Genomic DNA, 15,697 nt, shown 5'->3' on the forward strand with positions numbered 1-15,697 from the left:
CCACCGCTCGCGGTCGAGTTGGTTGATTGCAATCGACGTATTGGGCACCCCTGCCCTAAAAACAGAGGTAATTCGATGACTAGCTTAGTACTTAGCGCCATTGTCTGCACATGAGCGGTGATTCAGTCATCTGACTGGTTGCCCTCTATGTCAGTCAAGTAGTACGTTCTATGCATTAAGCACCGTTTTTTGAATGGCAGCGCCATCGCCTAGGCTTTTTCGACAATTATCGTGTGAAAGCCCGGGATCTGCATGGAACCAGCCAAGGAGCCGCATGCGGCTCGCGAGCTGCGGGTTGGCCACCCCTGATTTAGAGTGTTCAGTCAGCCTGCCATGCATGTTTTTGGAATGTGGGAGGAAACCGGAGTACCCGGAGAAAACCCACGCAGGCCCGGTGAGAACATGCAAACTCCACACGGAGGCCGGAGCTGGAATTGAACCCGGTACCTCTGTACCGTGAGGTCGACGCGCTATCCACTAGCTCACCGGGCCGCCCCTGTTCAAAACCGAGAATGTAAATGACTTTTTTTGTAGTCTTTTGATATCTCTTAAGAAGCTTTTTTTCTTTAATTCATTCAGTGCTATTGAACATAAAATGACATTAGAATTTCATCGGTGATAAATAAAATTAGGTCGGCGCAGTGTACGACTGGTTAACACATCTGCCTCACAGTGCAGCGGTGCAGAGTTCGATTCCTACTTCGACTTCCTGCGTGGAGTTTCCAGTTCTCCTGCATGTGTGAGTTTTCTCATTCATTAAAAATAAACAAAAACATGCATGGCAGGTTAATGGAACAATCTAAATTGTCTCGAGGTCTGAGTGTGAGCGCAAATGGTTGTTCGTCTATTTATGCCCTGCGATTAGCTGGCAACCAGTTCAGGGTGTACCCCGCCTCCTGCCCAAAGACAACTGTTATAGGCTCCAGCACGCCCGCAACCCTCGTGAAGATAAGTGGATTAGAAAATGGATGGATGGATAAATACAATTCTTCGAGCCATAGGAAAAACTTTAAGTGAAGTGAAAATGATGTTTGAAAACACAGTTTTCCAAAATCACTTTTGTGCATGTTATGCCATTGATTTAAGGCCAAACAAAAAAGATAGTGTGTTTCCGGTAACATGAAATTTCAGCATAGGGTCGGTAGGTCAGGCAAAGTTTTTTTTTTTTAATCTCCCCCTCCCATCAAAAATTTAAACAAAATAACCATAAAACAAGAAGACATTGAACCCGCCACTCCGCGGCCGGCAGCGCCGCCGCCACCTATTTAGTTTTCTCCCCGCTCCGGACTCGGGGGGCCGGTGCGCGCCGCCGCCTCCGCCACCGCCCTCCTGCGCCCTCCTGCACCCTCGGTTTTTACTCGGCCCGTGGTGTTCATCAAATAGTTCGCTGAATTTTTTCGATACATCAATGGATGCTATTTTCTTTACATTACGGTGCGAGCATGCGACTGTAACACAGAAAACGCGGTTTAAACTGTTGTCGGAGATCGCGGCCTCCGCCATGATTCAATGTTGTTGACAGACGACAGGGCAAACGACGCTCGCGCTCAACGTGAATATCGCGAGAGTTTGCACCGATGTAAACCCTCTACACAAAAATGTAGAGGGTTGTTTGAAAAAAATGCCGACCATAAAGTTTTTTTTTGACGTAGAAATTCTCGGTCGGTCGGGTTACCGGAAACACACTACTTTTTTTTCTACGCCTAAAATATACCATTGAAGTGTGAACTTCAGTCTTTAATTAGGGAGCGCTTCCAGATGTAGGTGAGTTCTTGATATCTTGATTTCATAATATACAATACGTGATACAGTTGCCATCGGCGTTTTTTTGATGATACTGTACTATCATACGGATCACATGCGTTTGCGTGTAAAAGATTAAAACAAAACATTTGAAGCATTATATGTAAATGCTTTAGAATTATTTTACATTTTCCTCTGCTCTCCTTTTTCTTGTTTTTTTTCTGTTTCTTTCTCCAACAACTTACATGCATAGACTGGAGGATTTTCCAACTTCTCCCACCAGCACAGCAAAACAAGAGTTTCTGTATGTTATTGCTGCTATTTAGGCCTCACCTGCATTAATGTCTGATTCGAAATCTCAAAGCATCTCCATCATTTGTTTGCAATGCCTATTCCACATGTATGTGTGCATGAAGCCATTTCAGTGGTTTTAGACATCGATACTTGTTGGCGTGTTGCCATCTTGTTCCTTTCTTATTCCCTGACCATATACTGATCGACATGCATTTCATTTGAAGACACTGAAGAAGAAGAATGTAACGCGATATTGAGTCTGAAGCAGAATGTGATCTTCTCTTCACCAATAATCAAATATTGGGGTGGGGGGAATTCATGACCCTTTTCCATTTATTTTTTTTAATATGGCACTTGATCAGGGTGCAGTCACATTAACCTGGCCTTTTTCTAGATTCCAGTGTTAATCCCTTTTGTGCGTTGACATTGTGGTTGATGCGGACATAGTCATTCACTCTTATGCTTGGCCTCTACTGGTAGCACTCATAATAATTAGTGCAGGTAATTTTTGTTTTGACCAACCAGTGAACAGGACTTTTTTACATTTCGTTTTATCGACTCGGAAAGTGTATAAACTTGCCACAAGTTTATGGCATGGGACACATTTTTACTTATAATGCTCGTTCTCTTTCCAATCAACTCAAAAACAGTCTTATTAAGAAAAGCTATTCATGTGTTGATGGTCTTCACAATCGCCCGCTAACAAAATAATGCTATAGCAACTATCAGATGTCAATGCAAGTGTAATTTCCTGAAATCTCTTTAATATTTTAAGTAGTAAACAGCGTGGGAAAAAAAATACATCTGCATGTTTCTTGTAGTTGTTCATCCACTCATATTGTTTCTGTCACCTGCAGCAGGTCACTTTTCCACTATGAGTACTGGTAATCATCACAGTTCTCTCTCTGCATTGCAGAACTGTGGTTAAGTGCAACATCGCCAAGTCTCAGGCCTTGTACAGCGCCCAGCGTGGACTGAAAACTAATAATGCTGCGGTCTTCAAAGTGGGAGCCATCATGATCAACATCCCCCAGCACCCAGCCACTTTACACAGCATGATGGTCCGCAGCTCCCATCAGCTGTCCAAACAGATCTCTGACCTCATCCGACAGCCATCTAATGTGTATGTCCGCTGCTGGGCCTTGCGCCACTAAAGAATATGTTCACTGGGATCCATACAGAACATCCTACACTACTCTTAAATACGACACATGACGTAATGCGCATTTTAATTAGTCTGAATTGCTCATTATTGTGTGCTCTCTGTTGACTCTTCTGCCACTGCCAGTATATGGTCTTATTTTAAAGTTCAAAGAGATCCACATACTAGTTTCTCAGTTTATTAAACAACCTGCAAACATAATCCAGAAATACACTCATCAACAGCCTTTACCTGCAGCAAACGAATGATATATAACAAACCTTGTTTTTCAGCAGGGTCATTTTTAAAAGCAATACATCCATGTCACATTAATTATATGAACCACTTAATTCACTGAGCTTCTTTTAATCAATTGAGTGAAAATTGCATCTTTCCCAACAGTCAACCCCCTAATAGGGAGGATACGCCCACCCCACAGCCCTCTGACAAAGGTTCCAGCATCAATCAGACACCTGTTGAGGCCAATGAGTTCCCTCAGCTTCCAGAAGGCCTCGAAAAGAAGCCCATCGTGCTCAAGTTCAGCGCCATGATGGATGGCATCACCATTGGCGCTGCCCTGCTGCCCTCACTGAAAGCTGAGTACAAAATGGGCCGCATGAAAAGCCATGGCATGACAGGTTTGTCGAAAAACATTACATACCAGTGTTTTGGTCCCAGACGATAACATTTAGATCGTTTTGAAAGTCGTGATTGGTTTTAAGAGGACTATAATCGGAAAGTAATGTGTTCTTCATGTTTGCATTTTAGGAGCCCAAACCAGCTTCACCTTTGAATTGCCAAACCACAAGCTATGCTTTCAATCAAAAGTGTCTCCTGTGGACATGTCCACCATGCCACCTACAGCGAGCCTCACCTTGCCACCCGTCACTATGTCTGGAGAGTACATCATGGAGGACCACGATAGTCATTCTGACCAGGGTTGGGGCGCTGATGACTTCCCTGCAAAGCAAGGGAACTATCTCCAAGGCAACTACCTGCGCTGTGTGGCTGAGGTGGGAAATCACTTCTCAAGGAGTTGTTTCCCAGCAAAGGGATTAAGGAATGACGTTTCAAGGAATAATTAGTGACCGTGACATTTGACACTCACTTCTCCCTCTCATTTGTAGATTGGCTCCTTTGAACATAACCTGACCACAGATCTGCTAAACCACCTGGTTTTCCTGCAGAAGGTTTTTATGAAGGAGGTCAATGAGGTCATCCAGAAGGTGTCAGGTGATCATACCAAACGCGAATATGTTCAACTGTTATCAATCTGGCTAGTTTGGAAACACTGCTGTAAAGGCTCCGTTTCCTCTAGGAGGAAGTAAGTCGGTCTGTTTTATATGATAAAATTTTAACCAGCAGTGGCCCTTGCTGCTTCATACCCTGCAATCATAATTTTCACAAAACACAAAGTGTCACAAAATTTAGGTTTCTCTCCACAACCTTGGATTTTGTCGCAATATTTACAAAGTAAGATTTATTGTGATCTGAAAATACTGAATCATGTCGCACAGCTAACCCAATAGATTACAGTGGTCATTCAGAACGTGTGATCTTGACTCATTCTGGATGTGTTGATTGCGGCAGGGGTCGAACAGCCCATCCCACTGTGGAATGAGCATGACACCTCAACCGACGCAGACAAGCCCAAAATCCTGCTGTACTCATTGAGTCTCATGTTCAAGGTACTTTTACTCAATATCTGTCTGTCAGTATTCTTGAGAATACTCAAATCATACAAACAATTTCAACCAGACCTTTTCTTCTCACAGGGAATCCAAATGACCGCCACCACCCCGTCAATGAGAGCGGTCCGCTTTGAGACCGGCTTGATTGAGCTCGAGTTATCCAACAGAATCCAATGTAAGGCTCAGCCTGGTGGCAGCAGCAGTTACCTGAAACTTTTTGGCAAGTGTCAAGTTGACCTCCACCTGGCTCTTGGACAAATAGTCAAGCACCAGGTACAAATACCGCCATCCTTGACCTAATTTGCTGAAGGGTTTTTTTGTTGGTTTTTTTTTTTGTGGGGAGGGGATAATTAACCCACTTTTCCGATTGCAGGTGTATGAAGAGGCTGGCTCAGACTTCCATCAGGTAGCATACTTTCGGACCCGAATTGGTCTGCGAAATGCTCTTCAGGAGGAGATCAGTGGCTCGTCTGACAAGGAGGCTGTTCTCATCACACTCAACAGGCCTATTCTTTTCGCCCAGCCGGTGGCATTTGACAGAGGTCAGCGTTCTTGTTTTTTCTATTTCTCATGTCAAATACCAAAGTCCATCAGATGATTATGTATCTCAGCAGATTGGGTAAGGGGGTTTGCCTGTTTGCTCTTCTGAACGTCTAGTTCTTATGTGCATTTTGGACATTGCTGAAAAGTTCTATGTATCCGATTCTTGTGTCTTCCGGCAGCTGTGCTATTCTGGCTGAATTACAAGGCAGCATATGACAACTGGAATGAACAGCGTTTGGCGCTCAACAAAGACATTCATGTAGCCACAAAAGAGGTGGTGGACAAGCTGCCAGGTATTCAACAGACATCAGCCCAGGCCTTCAGCACCCTCTTCCTTCAACTGACTGTCAATGACCTGGGCATCTGCCTGCCCATTACCAGTGCATCCCAGGTAATCAGATGTACAGTATATTGTCGGACTTGGACCTTATTTTATACAGACCTCAATTCCAGTGAATTTGGGATGCTGAGTCAAATGTAAACAAACAAAAAAACAAACAAAAAAGCAACACAATGATTTGCAAATCCTTTTCAACTTCTGTTCAACTGAATAGGCTATAAAGACAGGAATGTTCATATTCCAAGCTGGTTTGTAACGTGTTGCAGGCAACAGGCTCAAAATGAAAACATATTTTTAAAAAGAATCACGTTCCTCAGTTTGACCATTAATTATCTTACCTCTCTTTGTTGTGTATTCAGTGAAATGTAGTTTTAAAAGGTTTTGCAAGTCATTTCTCTTCAGTTCTATTTACATTTTACACAGCATTACAACTTCACTAAAACAGGGTTTTTGAGTGTGTGTGTGTGTGTGTGTGTGTGTGTGTGTGTGTGTGTGTGTGTGTGTGTGTGTGTGTGTGTGTGTGTGTGTGTGCGCACGCGCGCGTGTGTGAGTGCACGCACGTGCGTGTGTGTGTGTGTGCGTGTGTGCGCGCGCGCGTGCGCGTGTGTACGTATATACATGTATTTGTCATTAATTATTTCCATAGAAAGGACAAGCAACTACTGCTGAAGGCACCAACCCTGAATCTGGGCCCTGCACATCAAAAGCCCCGCATAAAAATGCACGAAAAGTAAACTGCATTGTGTATATTACTTCTGATGGGTTGCTGGGGGACAGGGGCTAACTTTGATTAACAAACCTTGTTGAAATCTCTTGAAATTACAGTTCGTTGCACTGCTCTTCTCTGGTTAAAATTAACCAAATAAAATGCTGACAACTCCAAAAGAGTAAAATTCAGAAAGCTGTCATAACTCATAGTGGTGGTGGTGTGTGAATGGTTCTCAGGGTGGGTCTTTAATTGCTACTTTCGTAAAAAGATAGTATGCAAATTAAATATTTTCATGATTGCATTATTTTTCATGCCAATCCTTTTGAATTGAAAATCTTATCTGAATTCCTGCTTTTAATTCATCCAATTTGTCTCATGATTAGGGATACCACAAACTATAATTTTGATAATCACCAACAGTGGTCGCGATCAGTGGGCGCATCATATCATATGGCACCAGCAAGCAGCTGCTCTTATACATCATGTGCTTTGAGCTTGAATTATTTTAGTTATATCCAAATGAATAATAAAGACAATTAGGATGGTAGTACATTCAACTTGTATTAAACTTGGTAGCTTGTACCGGCATTCCTGCCATCTTGATAAATCACTGTGCAACTTAAATTGAAGGCAATACTGCGGCCTTCTTTCTGTTTTTTTTTTTTGTTTTTTTAATCTGTCACTGTTTACCGCATTTTAAAATGGAACCAAAAACTATACACGATGTACAGTTGCACTGATGCTACTCAACTCAACTGTATTTATAGAGCACTTCAAAACAACCAACGATATTATGAAATTATCCATAGATACAAAAATATTTGTAAATATATTTTACTCTTCTTGTGCACCAAGTCTTTTTTTATGGTGAAGGTATTGAAATTGGTGAAATAAATGAATTTAAAAATACATTCATTAATTAATCGAGACAAAATCCTTAAAGAATTAAGAGGAGTGACCTCTGAAATACAGTAGCATATTTGAGTAAGCCTGGTTTGCTCAATAAGTGAGCAGTTGGAACGGCAACTGTGTCAGGCTGTCAACATCAAAATGTGTACTCATTAAACCGACTTTGAAAAGTAATCATGCCATGAAGCTGCTGGCCACCATCGCCGGCGCCGCCGCTAAACGTGAGCAAGAGTACCACACAACGTCAGCATTTTGGCGTCCTTAAATAGCGATTGCACTTGATTTCAGGACGTTGCATTATCGACCTCACTGGCAACAATCTGTGATGGGAATATAAATGCCCCAAGTACACTCAGGAAGACGAGTCAAATCAGATGTTATGCTGCAACAAGCTGCCGGGAGCAACTTCAAAATAAAAGCATACTTCCTCATTGATGCCCAGATATTATTTGGGAATCTAAGGTTTCTTTTGAAATTGGCCATCTCACCACATTGGTGGTGTGTTACTGCCACTCATAGCATGTGTACTTGTATCTTTGTGCCAGTCACTGCATTACATTCAATGCTTCTGTTTGCATCACGACGCTTTGGCCTATAAATTAATTCTCGACCATCAATTCTCAAGGTAGTCGTGGTTAGTCAACTAATCTTGGCAGCCCTTCTCATGGTATTCATTTATTTATCGGCTATAACGAACAAATGGAAGAGACAGACATTAACACCATGATCCATGAATTTATATATGTTATTATACAGTCTATTCAGGAATTCAGGTAAAATGAGCAGAGTTTTTTTTCCATCAAAATTGACAAAAATCTAAAAGCTAAATCACTAGGTTCCACTGTTTTTGGCCTAACATATGGATGGATGTCTGGCAAATATGTAAATACAGTGTTTTGCTTGCAAGTCCAAATAACACATTTCCTTCCCTCTCTTTGGTGCTTTGCCAGGCAAACCACAGCATAGATTTTGACACCAGCTCCGCTCTGGTCTTGACTATTGAGAGTACACTGATCACCGCCTGCTCCTCTGAGTCCTTGGTTAGCAAAGGCCACTTCAAGACTTTCTGCATCCGCTTTGCAGAAGGCTTTGAGACCTCTTGGGATGACTGGAAACCTGAGATCCGTGGAGATTTAGTCATGAATGCTTGTAAGTCATAAAAAATCATTTTCTATGGCGGAGAATATTGGCCATCGAGAAATTCATCCTATTCTCCTCTGAAATATTCACCCGGGTGATGCATTTGTTTGTGATGACTACTCAGGTATAGTCCCTGATGGCACATACGAAGTGTGTTCTCGGACCACGGGGCAACCATCTGCTGGCAAGTTCTCAATAAAATATGGATCACACACCAGAATTCAATAAGATTAAGTATTTCATCCTTGACCCTGGCTTTTCTTTTCTTTTCAACAAATCAGAGAGCAGCAGTGCTGGTACCTGGACCCTGAATGTGCTTTGGAAAATGTGTGGCATTGATGTTCACATGGACCCTAACATTGGCAAGCGCCTCAATGCCCTGGGTAATACGCTGACATCAATGACCGGGGAGGAAGACGTAGAAGACATCACCGACCTCAATTCTGTCAACATGGTGGACCTATCAGATGAGGATGAAGATGACACCATGTCACCCACCATCCACATGGTAAGTAAATACCTGCTTTGTGAGAGTCTCTACAAATATTGCTCTATCATTCCCACTGCTAAGTTTAGCCAATCTTTTATCTCAGTGTCGGATATGATATCAGACAACCATAATATTGCAATATGGCAAGCGTTAGACATCTACTGTGGAAGTGTAGAAAGAAATTATGGTAGACACTGTTGTCTTGCCTATAAGTCATCCACAAGCAGAAATACATTATTTTCATATAAGAGCACACTTTACGATTGTAATATGGAAATAGAACCACTGACTGGTTCAGTGATTTTATATATATATGACATTTATTTGATGCATTACAGAAAAGTAATTAAATGCTTTTGTAGTCATCGCTATAAGTTGGCACATGATTGCTCTTTTTTTAAATGCTTAAGTGTTGTTATGCTTCAGAATGCACTCAGAGTGAAATGGCCGGGGTTAGGCTACGTTCAGACTGCAGGCAAATGTGACCCAAATACATTTTTTTTGCTCATATGTGGCCCGTATCTGATTAATTTTTATTAACCCCCCAAAAAAAAAAACCACAAATCCAAACTTTTACATGTGGTCATAGATCAGATACGTATTGATTCTTTGCGATGCAACCTCAGTCTGACCGGACAGGTTGCATTTATCTGCGATGACAAAAAAGATCCGATTCATTCCGGACCATGTTGCGAGTGATGTCTCTTCTTTCACAGTCAATATGTAATTTCAACTATTGCACAAAAAAAAATCTGATTCCACCCAAAAATCCTAATTGAGTACAGTCTGAACGTAGCCTAAAACCACTGGTCTCCTATCCTATTGTGTGTAAAACTTAAGTCGTGTACTTTTTACTGAAAGCTCATAATGGCAACACCTATAGTTTAGTGGCAAGTTTAGCCACCTGATTTTGACGTGGGTGCATCGTTTTGTCTTTGGTAGTCCATTAAAGTCCAAAACTTCACTCACTGGACAAGGATCTCATTCTTATTCCAGATCGTACAGTTTGAACATCAAAAACAGATTATTGGAATAGGTTAATGGATTTTGACATTTGTGCTTTCCCATGCCAAAAGACGGAATTGTGATGACTGAGTTGACCACCTGTGAGAAATAATTTACACTAGAATGTGTGAAAGTGCCATACTGTTCAAATGAACAAGATCTAAATATTGTAAAAAAGCTCCCAAATGACGTTATTTCACTGGACTAGCAATACATTTGTAGAAAACTAACCACACAGAACTTAATCAGAGCTTCTACAGAAAATCTTCATTCTGTCAATGCGTTTGACCCTGCCGTTTTCCTGCAGAGTCCAGAGAGCCAGTTCAGCCCACGGCTGACGTTAAAGAAACGTCTGGTAAACCGCATCCTGGGCCTCAGTCCCAGGCCCCAGAGTGTATCAGTCCCAGCAGACTACTTAAACTGTCCATCTCCCCGCCTTCGAGCGGACAGTACCCGGGCCCAAAGACCTCTCTCCTGGGCTTGTGTATGTAGCTAGCTATAGCGTTAAACTCTTTGGGCTGACAAAAGTGCTTCCAAGATGACGAACCTTTCTGCTACCTACTGCTGACCAATGAGGGTTGTGGAGTCAAAAAATACTGAGCAATGTAATAAAAAGTGCTTCAAAGTAGCATTGCTTAGCATTTGCACATACTGATATCCACTATTAAGATTTAATCCTGGGTGAAATTAAATAAATTCATGTGACAATCATGGGAAAGATTTTTCACTTTTCCCTCTTTCACTTTGAGTGGAGTGGTGATGGTGGCGGTACTTTTATTGAAAACAAAGTATACTCAACCCTGAATGAATTGTAACAAGACTAATAACACACCTCAATTACATGTTAAAGCACCTTCTGGGCACACACTGGACTTATATATAAAAGGGCTTTGTGGGTTGAATTGCTACCACGATCAGTCGTAACATTCCATTCTCCCACCAGGAGGCAGTTGATCCCAGAAGGCAGATGGTCATGGGAAACCAGTTGATTGACGTGCGTGGTCGAAAGTTTACCAAGAGGGTGGTGGACATCAGAGAGCTGAACGAACAGGCCAAAGTCATCGACGACCTCAAGTAGGCATCCTACTTCAACACTTTATCAAGATGAGACCCTAGATGCAGTACAGCCGAGCCTTAAGTAGAATGCTGAAGAGCTTCTGTGACGTAAACTAAAAGTTTGCAATCCAACCAGAACAAACGGTTGGTGTGAGAGATGCCCCTCTGAAAGTTTGAACTCAGTGGAATTTCTGCATCTTAGAAAATTGGGAGCAAGTGAGGGCACTATCAACCAGGAGATTCAGCGTTATCAACAGCTGGAGTCTGTGGCTGTCAATGACATCAGGAGAGATGTCAGGAAAAAGCTGCGTCGCTCCAGCATGAGGGTGAGCTGTCCTACTCTTTGCATTTACTGCAGCTTTCACTTCACTAGTCACTTTCTCAAGAATGTGTGTGTCTCATTGATATGTTGACGGAACTATTTCTGACGTTATTATTTTTGCCTCCCTCAAGGCGGCCTCTCTAAAGGATAAGTGGGGTCTTGGCTACAAACCAAGCTATAACCGTTCCAAAAGCATCTCGGCAGCCGCTGGTCGACCACCTCTTAAAAGGATGGACAGACAGAGGTAATGAAAAGCAAGTCTTCAGTCATGTTATGGAAATGATGTGGGATAGGCATGAGTAACGGATGTACCGTGATTTCCGGATGATAGAGCGGACCTGATTATAAACCGCACGCAGTACATTTTTAAAGGAAAAACCATTTGTACACACATAAGCCGCACCTTTCTATCAGCCGCAGGTGCCCACATTTTAACATAAGATATTTACAAAGAAAAACGGTACACAGAAAGCGTTTTCAAAGTTTTAATAACATACCTTAACTTTTCTTTCCAAATATAGTTCCTGTTACGCGGCAGCACCACAGCAGTAAAAAAGCACTAAGAGGGCTGGTTGAAAAACCCCATAAAAGTCACTGTTTGCCCTCGAGTAATGCTTTTTATTTTGGATGAAAAAATCCTCGCTTGCCGTAACACTCGGTCAACCATTCCTTGATTAGGCTTTCTACCAGCCACGCTTTCGTGTCAACTCGGTTGTTTTCAGTGTGACAGATGAGAGCGTCTTCCTCGACACATAAATATCAACTTGTCTCACTCTTACCTTTTATGCTCGAGCGCTCCCTGGTGGCCATGAAAAGAATCTTTATGTAGGCCGCTTCATTAAATAAGCTGCAGAGTTGAAAGCGTGTGACAAAAGTCGCGGTTTATAGTTAAAGTACCGTATATACATTTTTGACTTGGAATGATTGTGTTAATTATTTGCTTTGAGTGATCATGAATTTTTTTTCAAATGTCTTCATTTTTTTCGGAAATTACATTACGGATATCTTTTATGGTAGCAACCAGCACAGTGTGTAATTAGTATATAAAGAAATAAATGAACAGGAAAATGGCAACGTTCGCTACCTTGTAATCGGCCGAGAGCTCAAATCAACAATGTCTTTCTGATAGGTAGATTGACTACAAATAGTATAAGTATAAGCTTACTAAATACTTTTGACATGTAGTCTTGTAAGCATTCACCATGGCAACATAATTCTGCCACACAAGTGTCATCAACATATTGCCATATGCTTGCTATGCTGTCAGTAACCCCAAAAATCAAACTACAGCACAGATTACAACAATAATGCAAACAAATCGATGGCTTTACCACTTCAACATACCCAACTTTTCATAATGCATGATCAATGCATCAATAAATAAATGCAATGAGCACATCAATAAATAAATGCAATGTGCATAGCCTATAAAATAAATAAATAAATAAAACTTGGCGATCTCCAGTCAGGAAGTGGAGGGGAAAAAATGATTATATCTGCTTATGATGTAATATTTTCCGATTTCAAAAACCAGCGGCGTACATTACAAGCTGCGGCGGTAATCATTTCTTCTGTCTTCATTTACATTTATGAAATCAAACAGCGCTACATAAAGCCACATGCAGACATATTTATCCTCAAAATATAGCTCTTCGCTTCCATTTTCAACTCATTTGATGAATGGATGTGTTTTGTTTGGTCACTGTTCAGTAGCGCCTGTGCACAAACACGTAAATCAACATCGGCACAAACTACAGGTCGTCTGTGAGCACAGACACGTTATCTTATCTTATTTATCAGCCACGTACTTGCACACATGGACAGTTGCCTGCTATTCCTTTACGCACAGCATGGCAACAGGGCGTAGAATTATAGATTTATTTTTAAACCTATTGTGGTAAAAACAGATACTCTAGATCAGCAGTCCCCACCCACCGGTCTGCGGGTCAGTTGGTACTGGGCTGCACAGAAAGAATAAATTACTTATCTGACTTCGGTTTTATTTATTTCCGAATCTGAAAGATGTTTTATTTTGGAAACAATTACCCGATTCTCTGTTACATCTGTCTACAGTATGTCACTCTTGACGCAGGTCAAGGCGTGCTTCTCAGTCACATGATAGGTTACCGCAAAAATGAAACACAGGAGCTAGCAAAATGAGTAAAACACAAAACGCCTTCTGGGAAGGGAAAAAGGCCCAGCCAGGAGACAGAAGAGAAGCGCACGACTTCCAAGAAAAAGAAGGATACATTTAATAGACAGTATCAGGAGTGCGACTTAAAATACGGATTCATCCCAACGGGAGATTCCCACGCACCAAGCCCACTCTGCATAATATGCGGCGATGAATCGTATTTTTCATGCACTTTGTATTTGTGGTGTGTGTGTATGTGTGTGTGTGTGTGTGTGTGTGTGTGTGTGTGTGTGTGTGTGTGTGTGTAGATATATAAAAAACCTTCAAAAACAAATTCAAACTCAATTAAAAAAAATACATTAAAAATATCAAAAGAAAATAAAACCCAATTACAAATGAAAAATGCAAAACTATTATATGTGTGTGTGTGTGTGTGTGTACACATACACAGTCAAACCTCGGTTTTCGAACGTCTCTGTTCTCGACTAAATCGGTTTTCGACCAAAAATTTGGAGTTTTTTATGCCTCGGATTACGACTAAAATTCGGTTCTCGATCAAACTGAGCACACTTGAATGCGCCACTCGACTTCTCTCGACTTTCTTACACGAGGAAGTGACGCTTCCTCGGCTTGACGAAGAAGTGACGCCTCCGTTGTGAGCAGACGTGTTCAATGAAAGATTTTTTTAAAAAAAAAGAAAGAGCGTCCGTCCATTGTGAGCAGACGTGTTCAATAAAGATTTTTTATTTTATTTTATTTTTTAAAAAGAGCGTCCATTGTGATCAGACGTGTTCAAAGATTAAAAAAAAGAGCGTCCATTGTGAGCAGACGTGTTCAAAGATTTAAAAAACAAAAAAGAGCGTCCATTGTGCGTCCATTGTGAGCAGACGTGTTCAAAGATTTAAAAAAAAAGAGCGTCCATTGTGCGTCCATTGTGAGCAAACGTGTTCAATAAAGATTTTTAAAAAAGCAAACGTGTTTGTTGAGATCGACGCAAATTGGACTGTTATTTTTGCATGGCACCAAAGAAAGCAAGTGGAAGTAGTAAAGCTGCTGAAAAAAGAGTAAAATAGTGCGCAAAACTATTGAATTTAAGAAAGATTTGATAGTGAAATATGAATCAGGTGTGCATGTGTCTGTGTTGGCTAAGGAGTTCGGCATGTCGAAATCAGCAGCATCCTAAAAAAGAAAGACCATCATAAAGTCATTAATGTGGCTAAAGGATCTCGTGTGTTTAGTGATCAAAGGCCACAAATATTAGAGGAAGTGGAGTAACGGTTGCTTATTTTCATAAATAAACAGCAAGCAGGCGACAGTCTTAGCCAAGATACGATTTGTGGCAAAACAAGACAATTGTATGGAGATTTGATTAAAAAAAAAGGATCCTAGCATTGCTCCTGAAGAGTTTGATTTTAAAGCAGAGGATGGTTCGAAAAGTTGAGGAAAAGAAGTGATTCGTCATGGGGAGGCAGCCAGTTCAGACAAGGAAGCTGCCGAAAAGTTTAAAGTTGAGTTTGAAAATCTCATCAAGGCCGGGGAATGTCTTCCCCAGCAAACTTTTAATGTGGACGAGACTGGACTTGTGTGGATAAAGCGGTTCAAAAAAATGGATGGAGGGATGTTACCTCATACCGTAGTGTAAGATTACAGACAGAGCGTCCATAGTGACAGCCATTACTTTTGGGTTTATAAATTCAAGGTGTAAAAGAATGTAATCTACAATTGTCATGATGAGAGAGAGAGAGAGAGAGAGAGAGAGAGAGAGAGAGAGAGAGAGAGAGATATTTTTTAGAGAGAGAGAGAGATCAATTTTTATGTGACAATGTCAATGTTTATGTTAAAATTGGTAAAAAATAAAACATACAAAATGTTTGTAGTTTGCTGTTACCTGCTCTCTTATTACACGTGTATACAGTTTATGCCTTATGGTGTAAAATAGCTGAAAAAATGCTTTTAAAAAAGTCGTTTTCTGGACTTGGAACAGATTAAAAAAATTTACATTGATTCTAATGGGAAACATGGTTTCGGTTTTCGAACAATTCGGTTTTCGAACAGTCTTCTGGAACGGATTATGGTCGAAAACCGAGGTTTGACTGTGTGTGTGTGTGTGTGTGTGTGTGTGTGTATATATATATATTAGAGGGGTCCATTTTGGAAAAGTTTGTACGATTACACGGCGC

At 41.2% G+C, this 15,697-nt stretch overlaps 1 protein-coding gene across 13 annotated transcripts in view; it reads left to right on the forward strand.

Moving 5' to 3' along the window:
* The window catches only part of kiaa1109 (KIAA1109 ortholog), a 102,577-nt gene that overhangs the window by 58,664 nt on the left and 28,216 nt on the right, over positions 1 to 15,697 (forward strand). For 7 of the 13 annotated variants that reach the window (XM_019888553.1, XM_019888559.1, XM_019888561.1 and 4 more), the window contains exons 52-68: positions 1,997 to 2,047; positions 2,954 to 3,160; positions 3,581 to 3,816; positions 3,947 to 4,191; positions 4,306 to 4,411; positions 4,769 to 4,866; positions 4,954 to 5,142; positions 5,243 to 5,411; positions 5,592 to 5,803; positions 6,399 to 6,482; positions 8,321 to 8,519; positions 8,635 to 8,694; positions 8,792 to 9,018; positions 10,313 to 10,489; positions 10,949 to 11,079; positions 11,264 to 11,387; positions 11,515 to 11,627. In XM_019888553.1, coding sequence (XP_019744112.1) covers positions 1,997 to 2,047; positions 2,954 to 3,160; positions 3,581 to 3,816; positions 3,947 to 4,191; positions 4,306 to 4,411; positions 4,769 to 4,866; positions 4,954 to 5,142; positions 5,243 to 5,411; positions 5,592 to 5,803; positions 6,399 to 6,482; positions 8,321 to 8,519; positions 8,635 to 8,694; positions 8,792 to 9,018; positions 10,313 to 10,489; positions 10,949 to 11,079; positions 11,264 to 11,387; positions 11,515 to 11,627 — 2,628 coding nt within the window. The remainder of the gene's footprint in view (positions 1 to 1,996; positions 2,048 to 2,953; positions 3,161 to 3,580; positions 3,817 to 3,946; positions 4,192 to 4,305; positions 4,412 to 4,768; positions 4,867 to 4,953; positions 5,143 to 5,242; positions 5,412 to 5,591; positions 5,804 to 6,398; positions 6,483 to 8,320; positions 8,520 to 8,634; positions 8,695 to 8,791; positions 9,019 to 10,312; positions 10,490 to 10,948; positions 11,080 to 11,263; positions 11,388 to 11,514; positions 11,628 to 15,697) is intronic. The other 6 variants (XM_019888564.1, XM_019888566.1, XM_019888565.1 and 3 more) reach the window with 4 other exon arrangements.

Source organism: Hippocampus comes, unplaced genomic scaffold, assembly GCF_001891065.2.
Source record: "Hippocampus comes isolate QL1 unplaced genomic scaffold, H_comes_QL1_v1.1 scaffold405, whole genome shotgun sequence".
NCBI classification, from domain to species: Eukaryota; Metazoa; Chordata; class Actinopteri; order Syngnathiformes; family Syngnathidae; genus Hippocampus; species Hippocampus comes.